The 12,122-nt window shown below is 50.9% G+C and overlaps 1 protein-coding gene across 1 annotated transcript in view; it reads left to right on the top strand.

Moving 5' to 3' along the window:
- Vapb (VAMP associated protein B and C) overlaps positions 1-9,974 on the top strand; it is a 38,337-nt gene extending 28,363 nt beyond the window's left edge. The window contains exons 3-6 of the mRNA XM_038329972.2: positions 382-485; positions 4,924-5,004; positions 6,519-6,695; positions 8,622-9,974. Of these exons, the coding sequence (XP_038185900.1) occupies positions 382-485; positions 4,924-5,004; positions 6,519-6,695; positions 8,622-8,780 (521 nt within the window). The 3' untranslated portion in view covers positions 8,781-9,974. The remainder of the gene's footprint in view (positions 1-381; positions 486-4,923; positions 5,005-6,518; positions 6,696-8,621) is intronic.
- The last annotated feature ends 2,148 nt before the right edge of the window (positions 9,975-12,122 follow it).

Genomic DNA, 12,122 nt, shown 5'->3' with positions numbered 1-12,122 from the left:
TCTCAAGAAGATCATTTGGCAATGTTTTCCTGAGAAAAATAGGCCTTTGGTGTTTCTCCCATTTCATGTCTTCAGTAAGGGCTCAGTCAGAGTAGGGTGGCTTTGTGGGAATGCCTGGGCATGGTTAGCAGGGCTTCAGCACCCAAGTCCTAGCACAGCCCAAGTTCAGTTGGGACCTGCTGTCAGGCTGCGGCAGCCCCCCAGCTTCTCTGGCCTTAGCTGCAAAATTGGGGGAAGGCTGTCCATCCCTGCTGGCTCATGTCCTTCCTCAGGGTCCAGATGGGAGAACTGGGAAGTAGCTCTACTCTGCATTGTATTAGCGTGACAAATGACTCGGGTGACCACGTTCTGACTCTCCTAATGAAATATTTTCTTTCTCAGTGATGTTACAGCCTTTCGATTATGATCCCAATGAGAAAAGTAAACACAAGTTTATGGTTCAGTCTATGTTCGCGCCACCTGACACTTCTGATATGGAGGCAGTAGTAAGTACGAAAGCTTCTTCTTCTCTGCAGTCTGCTAGGCAGACGTGGCGGGTGCATGCCTTTCCACTCTTGACGGGGAGTGTGCTGCTAGGGAGGTGTGCGCTCTGGTCCCTGGATGGCTTCCCCAACTTTGACGAGTAGCTTTAACATTTCCATGCTGTTCTTTTCTGACTCAACGAACTGAACTTGCTGCAGTTCTCTGCTCCCATGGACCCTTCCTCCCTCTCTCCTGCACTGCAGGGGAGTGCTTCCCCGTTGCTAGGATGTTTCTGACCTGTCTCCAGCCCCTCAAACCCAGAAGGATGTGCTTGTGTTGAATACTAAACGTTTAGCCTCCTTCCTACTGACATTCCTCTCCATTGCTTTGCTCTTTTTGCTTGTTTTCTGGTCCACACAGTTCTTCGGGGTCTTTGCTGAGGATTGAACTCAGATCTTGAGCTCACTAAGCAGCTGCTCTGTCTCTGAGCTACAGCCACAGCCTGCTCCACACCACAGCCTGCTTCACACCCATAGCCTGCTCCACACCACAGCCTGCTCCACACCCACAGCCTGATCCATACCACAGCCTGCTTCACACCACAGCCTGATCCACAACCACAGCCTGCTCCACACCACAGCCTGATTCACACCACAGCCTGCTCCATACCCACAGCCTGCTTCACACTTACAGCCTGCTCCACACCCACAGATGCTTAACACCACAGCCTGTTCCACTCCACAGCCTGCTCTATTCCACAGCCTGCTTCACACCTACAGCCTGCTTCATACCCACAGCCTGCTTCACACCCAGAGCCTGTTCCACACCACAGCCTGCTCCACACCACAGCCTGCTTCACACCCACAGCCTGCTCTACACCACAGCCTGCTCCACACCACAACCTGTTTCACACTCACAGCCTGATTCACAACACAGCTTGCTTCACACCCACAGTCTGCTCCATACCACAACCAGCTTCACAACCACAGCCTGCTCCACACCACAGCCTGCTTCACACCACAGCCTGCTCCACACTCACAGCCTGTTCTATTCCATAGCCTGCTTCACACCCAGAGCCTGTTCCACATCACAGCCTGATCCACACCACAGCCTGCTTCACACCCTTAGCCTGCTTCACACCACGTCTTGCTTCACAACCACAGCCTGCTCCACACCACAGCCTGATTCATACCACAGCCTGCTCCATACCCACAGCCTAATTCATACCACAGCCTGCTACACACCACAGCTGGCTTCACACCCACAGCCTGCTCCAAACCCACAGCCTGCTCCATACCCACAGCCTGCTTCACACCCATAGCCTGTTCCACACCACAGCCGGCTCCATACCCACAGCCTGCTTTACACCCAGAGCCTGGTCCACACCCACAGCCTGCTCCATATCACAGGCTGCTCCACACACAGCCTGATTCACACTCAGAGCCTGCTCCACACCCACAGCCTGCTCCACACCATAGCCTGCTCTACACCCACAGCCTGTTCCACACCCACAGCCGGCTTTACACCCACAGCCTGCTACACACCCACAGCCTGCTCCACACCACAGCCTGCTCTACACCCACAGCCTGCTTCACACCACAGCCTGCTCTATTCCACAGCCTGCTTCACACCACAGCCTGCTTCGCACCACAGCCTGCTTCACACCACAGCCTGCTCCACACCACAGCCTGCTCCACACCACAGCCTGCTTCACACCACAGCTTGCTCCACAACTACAGCCTGCTCCAAACCACAGCTTGATTCAAACCACAGCCTGCTCCATACCCACAGCCTAATTTATATCACAGCTTGCTTCACACCACAGCCTGATCCCCACCAAGGCCTGCTTCACACCCATAGCCTGCTCCACACCACAGCTTGCTCCACACCACAGCCTGCTCCACACCACAGCCTGCTCCACACCAGAGCCGGCTTCACACTACAGCTTGCTCCACAACCACGGCCTGCTCCACAACCACGGCCTGCTCCACAACCACAGCCTGCTTCACACCCACAGCCTGCTCCACCTCACAGCCTGCTTCACACCACAGCCTGCTCTATTCTACAGCCTGCTTCATACCCACAGCCTGTTTTACACCACAGCCTGCTCCACACCCACAGCTTGCTCCACACCACAGCCTGCTCCACACCCACAGTCTGCTTCACACCACAGCCTGCTCCACACCCATAGCCTGCTCCTCACCATATTCTCTAATTGCCTTCATTTTCATCCCTTCTTCCCCCACATGAGTACACGTTTAACAATGTCTCTAATTTTGGTAAAATTAGGATGCCTTTGTTTATATAAGTAAACAGTATTTTATAGTATTCACTTTTCTGGAAGAAGAGAGATTAGAATGTCTATTCTCCCAAAGGTGGTGCTTCCTGTGGACATCTGCAGCACAGCAGGCAGTGGTCCTCAGGATCTGGCCAGCCCAGAGACGGCGAGGGTGGCAGGGATGTTCTGTGTCAAGCTTGTCTCTTGCCCGTGTCAACCATGTAGCCTTCACTTTGGGCTTGGGAAAGCAGAACTAGCTGCCTTCATTGGTGCCTACCTTGGGGGCAGAAAGGGAAGGTTAAGTCAAGTATTGAGCTGGAACGAGACCTTGTCATAAGACTGACCCTGGAGACATTTCTCTGCCCTTTCATTTCCTGACTTGTGTTATGTTAGTCTGTGTGATGAAGGGAGCACATGACAGGCACGGAAGGTGGACGTCTGCAGGCTGTGCTTTTGGTCTGGCTTCCGCTATGATGTAGCTGAAAGGGCGGGGGCTTGGCTGTCTTGATCCCTAGTGGAGCGCTGCCTCTACTAATGCTTTGGTCTGTCTTGGACAGGTTTTCTTGATTCTTCTTGAGGTTTTAGCCACCTGTGAATTGGGAATAAAAATACAGGGTTTTGAGGAGAATGTGCCCATATCTGACTTGTCACCTGAGTAACTAGAGGCCAGGCACTGCAGGTTGACAAAGGGGCCTTCTACTTGTCAGTGGGTTGTTTTTATAACTGTTTGAAGTGTTTGGGCAGCACATTTTGTAGGACGCTGTGGGCTTCCCCTCCTGAGTGGAGGCTGAATGGATGGAGGTGACAGCCAGTTCTCCCTCAGCAGGCCCAGCTGCTAGGAGAGCTCTGTTGCTTTTGAGCTGACAGTGTGCAGCAGTCAGAGAGAGCCGTACCTGATCACCTTTGCTTCCATGTACTGTGTGAACATTTCGCTACTGGGCTGTCATAAACTTTTCTGTGCTAGCTGCCTGTAGGGGGAAAGAGCCCTGTAGAGCACGGGCGCTCTTTACTGACGTAGTGCTGTATGCAGTTGACAGTGAGCTGGGGTTGTCAGTAGTCTAAAGAGGGGACTCCCTCCAGTGCTCTCTGAGCACTCAGAGTGCCCGTTGAATATTTCAGCAGAGGACCTTAGGGTTCAGGTCATTCAGCTTGGAGGGAGTCTTAAATCTCAGATCATCATCATTAAATTCAGATTCAAATTTGGGGACAAGAACGGCTGTACGTAGGTGACGCCACTGCTTGCTGGCTGTCTTGCTCTTGGTGCAGTTGGATGAGTTGGCGCAGGTGCTGTGGAAGTCTGTCTGCCCTGTAGTTTGTAGGCAGTTCTTGGAGACTACTTGAGCGTCCTGTTGTCACCAGCATTAAGAACCCAGAGCTGGCCCTTGCATGATCCTCTCTGACTCACACATGGGCACATATATGCACAGAGCAACCTTTGTGTGTTGGTGTCTTCCTGTGTGCTCGATGCTCTCAGGTGTCCTGTGAGTGTCAGTGTGTTGTCCTGTTGGCTGCTTCTGCCATAGTTAGGGTGGCCGTGCTCTGGTGCCAGACAGAGCGATTGCGTAGCTGCTGTGTGGTTGGGAGGGTGAGGGTGGGTGCCTCTCTTCTCGGTTGTCACCTTGCTGTTTTACTGACCTGTCCTTCTTAACCCTTCCTCCACATCTGAAAAGGAGACATTAGTGAGGGGCATATGCTTCACTGGTGGGTGGGGTAACTTGGGCAGGGCAATTCTGATGCAGCCACAGTGGTGAAATGGCTCTGTGGTGGATGTGCCCCACTGGTGGTTGGCAGGGTGGGCTAAACCCTCATCCTACAGCTCTCTAGGGAGTGTATGCCTGCCATGTAGATTTCCAGTTCCTTAAGGAGAGCTTGGTTGCCTTTGGGGAGGATGGGCACTTCCCAGGCCTGTGCTGTCTGTGAAGTAGCAATGGGCAAGCTTGGGCAGGCTCTAAGGAGCAGCGAGCCTGCAGGTTTTGCAAAGTGTGATAAATATTCAGGAGAGCTAGTGCATTTAATCTTGTCATGTTAAAAATATTGAAATCTCAGCAGACTTAAGTTCTTTATTTGATATACATCAGGGCTTTCTCATTAAGAGTATTTTTCTGAAATTGTCAGTTATAGGAGGAGAATTATTCTTCCAGCAGCTTGATAATACCCTGATTATTAAATTTAAATTGTTTTAGTGGAAGGAGGCAAAACCGGAAGACCTTATGGATTCAAAACTTAGATGTGTGTTTGAATTGCCAGCAGAAAACGCTAAACCAGTAAGTACATCTCTAGTTCCCAGTAATCAAATGTTGCAAGCTGGTGCTTCTGTGCATGCCATCGCCTGTGAAACAGAGATCTGAGCTGGCAAATTATTTTTCTTCCTCTAACATATGAAGGAAAAAAAAGCTGAAGTCACCAGATCGACTGCGTTATACATAGTCAGCCTTGGGAAAGACTTATGGAGAACGGCCACCCAAGAGCAACCTGTTGGCTCCTGAGGTCATGAGTTCCAGGGAGCCTTTGCTTGGCAAAGTGGGGAGACCAACATGGAATAATTTGCCCTTTCTCATGGTGCTTAGACAGGTGGTGAAGACTCCTTCAGTGCCAGGTCGGCCCTGAGATGAGATTCTCTTGGCTTTAGTGCTGGTGGCTTTTGCATCCCATGCTCTGTGGGATATCCAGCATTGAGCACCCACTTCCTAGACACTAACAGTACGCCCATGTTTTCATGGAGGTTGTTGTGTTCCCACTGCCCCATTGTGAGACCCCGTGTCCCATACTTCCCCTTCTGCCCCGTCTCTCCCTGTGCTGATTTCATCTGGGCCCTCACTGGAACAGTAGAAGACAGAAGGTGGCATCTCAGATACTGATGTGCACTTCCTTCAAACCGGCCAGAGAAGTTAAAATTGTGTTAAAAAGTAAAAGCCTTGCATGGTTTGCAGACCCCTGCCAGTGATGGAAGATCTGGGAAGGGAAGTGCTCTGCTGTGATTGGTCAGCACTGCCTGTTTTCTTCTGCCATCAGCTACTGCCATCCTTATCCTTCCAGTGGAGAAAGAACAGCATCTTGTTCCGGGAAAGTAAACTTGGAGATGAGGATGCTGACCCCAGCCCCATGATGAGTGGGGCTCAGGCCTGGGCTCTCCCTTCTGTGGGAAGTGAAGGGAGTTGGAGCTAGATGCCTGATTTTCAGATTGCTACACAGATCCCCAGGCTACCATTCTGAGTACTCCTAGCCCCGCTTCCACTGGCCAGCTCATCCTCCAAGAGGGTACCATGACCTGTTTTATGTAGGGGTACACAGGAGCATGTGACCTCCCCAGACAGAGGCATGGCTGACTCAGAGCTTGTTGGTCCTCATCCCAGGTGGTCTTTGTGTAGCACTCTCTGGATCCCCCCCATCCCACCTCCACCCCCACCCCCAGAGGCCTGGGAGGCTCAGCTCTCCTGCAGAGGTAATTTGCAGCTGATAATTCCTGAGCTTGCACAATTGCAGTATGCTAATTTTTGCATGGCAGGAATTTGATAGTGCAATATGCACAGCCCTTTTTCTCCTCCTTGAAGTATTAGCCTAGGCCCAACTTCATTATTTGCCCTTATTCATAATTTCTAGGGCCCGGTAGCTTTAGATTATCAAGATATTAGATAAAGTGATGCATTTAAAAAATAAATGTGACATTTTACCGCGTGGATGGAACGCTGCCTCATGTACTGTGTACTGAGAACGACTTTGCATAAAATCCTTTCTTACATAGTTGGTGACCCTTGGGCTTTCATTTATTTCTGAACAGCATGATGTAGAAATAAATAAAATTATACCTACAAGTGCATCCAAGACAGAAGCCCCGGCGGCTGCAAAGTCCCTGCCTTCGTCCCTTGATGACACTGAAGTGAAGAAGGTGATGGAGGAGTGCAGGCGGTTGCAGGGGGAGGTGCAGAGGCTGCGGGAGGAGGGCCGACAACTCAAGGTAAGGCCCTTGCTGCCATCATGGGTGAGTGGTGCTTGCTTCCCCCCCCCCACCCCCCCGGGGGGTTCCTGAAACGGTTTGAATCATACCTGCTAAATGGTTATTCACTTGAGGAACCAAACCCAGCCCTGCTCCCATTGGTCTGTCTGGCCCTGCTGCAGCCTGTCCCTCAGGTGACCTTACTTGGAGGCCATCTCCTGCTCATCCTGTCCTGTTGTGATGTGGGCAGAGGAGTCTTGGGAAGTCTTAAGTGCGCCCGGCAGTGGGAGCTTCTCAGGCTGCTCTTGTGCTGAGAAGAAAGCACAGTACTGGCCCAGTAGAGAGGTGGAGGCACAAAGGAGAAACCAAGGCTGCAGTTTGGGGCTCCTGGCTAGGCACTGGGGAGGCCAGAGCAGCCTCGGCCTAGCAGCTTACTTTGCTGCCCACGCGGTTTGCATAGTCTTGTCCACTCCAGGCCCATTTCTCAGGCCTGTTTGTTGACCGTCTCTCTGACTGACTTGTGGCTCAAACCCTGTGGATCTGTCTGTCTTGGATGTGGATAGACCTGAACATCTGATTATAGGAGCTTTTGTTACAGCTTAAATTTTGAGGCCTATTTGTTCTTAATCTTGATGATGCCAGCCAAGCATGTAATAGGTTTCCCCTCTTTGCCGGCTGTGGCGGCAGATGCACATAACGCACTCGTAAGCCGACTCCCCTGCATCCCGGCTCTGAGGCAGATGTAGGAGGATGGCAGTGTAGAAGTGGCCTCAGCATCTTCCTTTGCAGAAGCTTCTCTTTGAGTGCGACTCTCCTCAGAAATAGAGTTCTGCACCATTTACGGTGATCTATAGGTTGGGTTAGCTTCAATGTAAACCCAATAAAATAAATGCTGTGTTTTGCTGTGCCCATTTTTTGTAAAGTTAATCGAACGCTGCAGCTCATCCATCACTATGCTGTGGCGCTGGCCTTGCCCGTGAGCACAGTATCTCTAAAATAATACCAGAGCCATCTTGACGGGGGATGCTTTATCCTGCCACACATGGCTTCTTGTTTAGTGAGATCTGTGTGCCAGGCCTTGCAGGCTCAGCTATGAGCAGGCTGCCCTGGGGAGTTCCCTGTTAGTGGGGCTGAGGGAGAGATGAGGCAGTGATGGTTATAGCCTATGTCCTTAGTGGGACCATAGAGAGCTACAGATGATGGGAAGACTGCCCTTGGTGCTTGGCAGATAAGAAGGAAGTCGAGGAAAAGGGTGGAGAGTGTCAGCTCTGTGCGAGACCTCAGAATGGAGCAGCCTGACACTGCCCTTGCCCCTGCGCAGTAGTGGGACTTGGGAAGGGGCAGAAATCAGACACACATCTTTCCTTACCTAACCTGGGGGTGTGGTGGGTGTGGCCTGGTGACTCTTTGGAAGCGAGAGAAGCCAAGAGTTAGTTAGAAGGTATTTGTGCTGGGCAAATGAAGGTTTTCTCTTCACCAACTGTGGCAGCGGTCGTACGTAGGATGTGTTTCAAATTCGAAGGGCTGTTAGATTCAGCAGTCTACCTAGATCTCTTGCCAGGCTTATGTAGGTTCCCACTGAATAGCTGGCTGTGGTTCGTGTCTTGGGAAGTACCTGGAATTTCAGGCAGAGATGAGTTTATTGGACAAACTTGTAGGTTCAGGACAGGACAGAGGTCAGATCTGGAGGTAGGCAGAGAAGAGGCCAAAACATGGCCAAAAAGCCTGTGCTGCAACCCCACCCCCCACCAAGAGCTTTTCTTGTAGTTCACAGGAAGCTGAGGGTACACTCCAACTTGGTGTTAGGAGATCCAGCAGCTCTGGTAGGAGGAACACTGAGGGGCCTGGCAGCGGCTTCTCTGTAGGCTTCCGTGTGCCTTTGCGTTGTGGCTGGATCATGTCTGCCAAGCCATGATCTGCTTTTGAAATGTGCACTTATCCCCCTAGGAAGAAGACGGGCTTCGGGTGAGGAAGGCGCTGCAGAGCAACAGCCCCATGGCGGCTCTGGCTGCCCCCGGCAAGGAGGACGGCCTCAGCGCCCGGCTGCTGGCTCTGGTGGTCTTGTTCTTCATTGTTGGTGTCATTATAGGGAAGATCGCCTTGTAGAGGCCGCATGCAAAGGATGGCAGATTGGATTGATGGATCTACCACATCATGGGATCTCAATTTATCATAACCATGCGTAAAAAGAAATTAATGTATGACGACATCTCACAGGTCTTGCCTTTAAATACCCCTCCCCATGCACACACAAATGCACACACAAATATAGCATAATATAATGATCTTTTAGGAAGTTAAAAATGTATAGTAAATGGATGGGGGAAGAATGGTCTGTTACTGAGGGACGCCGTGATTTCCACAGTGGCATATTGTAGCTGTCACATTAAATTCGGGTAGGCTTTGGCACATGTTCCTAGTCACCTCTCTTAAAGCAGAAGCTCTTCCTCACATGTTGGGGCTGGCCTGTGGGAGCGGGAGTCCTGTGAGGTGGGGTGTGCTGTCCCCTCCACAGCCACCTTGTGCTGCCTAGTCTCACCCAGGCGGCTTCCCCAGGCCTGCTGTTCTGTCCAAGTCATCGGCTCCTCAGGCATGCAGAGCTACAGAAGCCAAAACACCTTGCATGGTGGCCACATCTTGTGTTCTTGTAGGTCATGAGTGAGAGACACGAGTCTCTGTGCTCTGCTCTCTTAAAGGGACCAAACTCAGTCTGTTGGTTCGTGTAGTGACACTGAGCTGTTACCAGAGATGTGTGATGCACGTCTGCTTACTCAGTGTGTTCAACTCTGCTGTCGCCGAGTGCAGGCAGTGCTGCGGCCTGCACCTCACCTGTGCTGCGGAGTACCATGGATACCATACCAGTGAGGGCGTTGCCGCTGGTGGCACCGTGGTTCCCGGTCTCCGGAGGTCCAAGGGATGGGGAGAGTCTGAGTCAGGAGACAGCTGCCAGGAAGTGTTTTGTTGTGGATCAGTAACAACTGTCCCGAAGAGGGACACTCTTTGTAGTGACAGTCAGCTCTGGGTTACCCAGTCTTCTAGATTGTTCTCCCCTCACTCTCTGCTACGGCTCATCCTTCTAGAACATAGGCCAGGTCTGAGCTGCCCGTCTCAGTATGAATGAGTCAGGCTGCAGGAGGGTGCGGGGCATGGAGGTGGGGAGGGAGAGTGCCAGCAAATCCATCTGCTGGTAACGAAGAGTCTTGACTGTGAATTAATTTCATGCCCTAAAAGACCAATCCAGTTCTGCTCAACTATGTAGCATCTTAAAAGAAGAAATTAAAATAAAGTCCCAAATTAAGAGTTCTTTTGTCATTTTGTCACATTTGCTGTGTGTGGGATTATTATTATTAATCATCGTTAGCGTGCCATGGAAGGTTGATTTTAAAATGAGCTCTATCAGTGGGACGCACATGTTTAATGATTTGACTGTACACACATCTGTGTACACACACACACACACACACACACACACTACTATTATTATATTTTTAGTTGGCTTCAGCTAACAGTACAGAAAATAAAACTCTGGCTGTCTCAGGCCCGCTGTCCTTTCTCTTCTGTGACCTTGGCCCTTCAGTGACAGGCCTGGGTCTGACAGGACAAGGCTATATAACGGAAGACTGGCCTGGATCCCCCAAGCCACACTGCTGCTGTACATGACTGGCCAGCTGGCGCTTTGAGATGGTGAGATGGGGTTCTGGGTGGCCTGAGTATGTGGCTTCCTCTCTCTGAGTGACCCCGGGTATTCTCAGGAAATGCTCAGGAGCCCAGGCCGTCCCATTCACCAGTGCATTTCTGTGTACCTGAGAAAGGCAGGGTGGATCGAGACTGAACCGAGAGGTCTGGCCTGCCACCCATCTTTCCACTGTAGACTGAAGTTTGTCAGTCTAATTGCTGCCAGTAATCCTTTGGCAGCTTCTGGCCCTTCTCGGCTTTGAGAGCAGAGTAACTCAGGGCCTCCACCAGTACTGATGGGGTCGTCTAGCTCTGTGACACCAGAGACAAGGTTTGCACGTGTTCTTACGGGACGGCCATGTGTGCTAGGAAAGAATCTTCAGAAGCACAGTCGGATGTCGAGATTAAAGCATGTCTGCAGCTGCTACTGTTTGCGTGCTGTGAGAATGTGTTTAGCTGGCCGGAGATTGTGGGCACTCTTGCTGCAGGAGCGGCAACAAGTCTCATGATGCACAGATGTCCGTCCTTTCTGCAGCCCTTGGAAGCCTTTCCTTGGAGAGAAAAGGACTGTCTGGGCATGGTAGTCCATGGGGCCTGACTGAGGAGAGGATGGAAACTCCAGAGAGGTAGCTAGGCAGCATGGTAATTCTCCAGGTCACCCCATCAGTAAAGAACGTGCTGGAAGAGAGGCGTGCACATTTGGAGCCCTGAAGAGAGGCATGCACATTTGGGGTGTCATTTTTGAAATTTTCAGAGAAAAAAACCAAAACAAAATTGAGTAAGGCAAAAAGGAGGTGAGCGTGGCTCTCTTCAGAGAGCAGAGTCAGATGTTCTGGACGGTGTAAAGCTGAGACCCTGTGGGATGACAGATGTGAAGCAGCCTGGGCAGGCCTGATGGGCCCACGGCACCTCCCTGGTGGGTGTCCTGGCTTTGAGAACACCAGCCACAGTGCTCACAGAGGGACTCAGTAGCAGAGTCCCATCAATTACTATTGATTGAATTTCTAAGTTGATAATTTCAGCTTGGAATGATACAGAACACCTCTTAAAGACAGCAGGCACTATTATCTGTCAGGGTGAGGCTCTGGCTTTAATGTTTTTCTCCTCCTGCTTTGCATGTTTTCCCTCTCTGGTCTTTTAAACTGCTGGCACCAGCAGTAATAAATACTGATAAAATCAAAATTGATTTTTACCAGTGGACAGTTTATGCCTAGAGAGACGGCTTATACCTACACAACACAGAAAGGGGAATGAAGAACCTCCAGTGAGCCGTGAAAACCCAACTGCTCTCAAACAAATCCCAGGAACAGCCTTGCTGTGTGGAGATAGCAGTGCCCAGCCTGCAGGCTGTGTTGAGTCAGACAGAACCGGGCGCAGGGAGAGCTCCAAGCTAAATGGCCCTTCAGATTAATTTGAAAACAAACCCTGTTTTCAAATTACATGTGCACGTGTATGTTTGTGTGTAGCATATGCGCTGTGTGTAGTAGCTTGACAGTTCCCAAATGGTGCCTCTTATTTTTTGCACACAAATCTTGGTGTTTTCAAACTCAGAGTCCATGCCAAAATGCAGTGTCATTTGGCATTTCCAGTTCCTCAGAATAACTGGCCCAAGTGCAGATTTCTGGTTACGGTTTGCAAAATCCTTGTAAGGGAGAGACCGGAACACAGAGAGCTGGTTCTGTGACTTAGGTCATCCTGTATACTGGAGTGACATTGTGCTTCCCAGACCTTCTTCAGTATAGAGGTCAGTGCTCCTTTGCTTGCAGTGATAGC

Source organism: Arvicola amphibius, chromosome 5 (genome assembly GCF_903992535.2).
Source record: "Arvicola amphibius chromosome 5, mArvAmp1.2, whole genome shotgun sequence".
Classification (NCBI taxonomy): domain Eukaryota; kingdom Metazoa; phylum Chordata; class Mammalia; order Rodentia; family Cricetidae; genus Arvicola; species Arvicola amphibius.
Note: the sequence above shows the minus strand (reverse complement) of the source record. Positions and strands in the feature narration are given on the sequence as shown.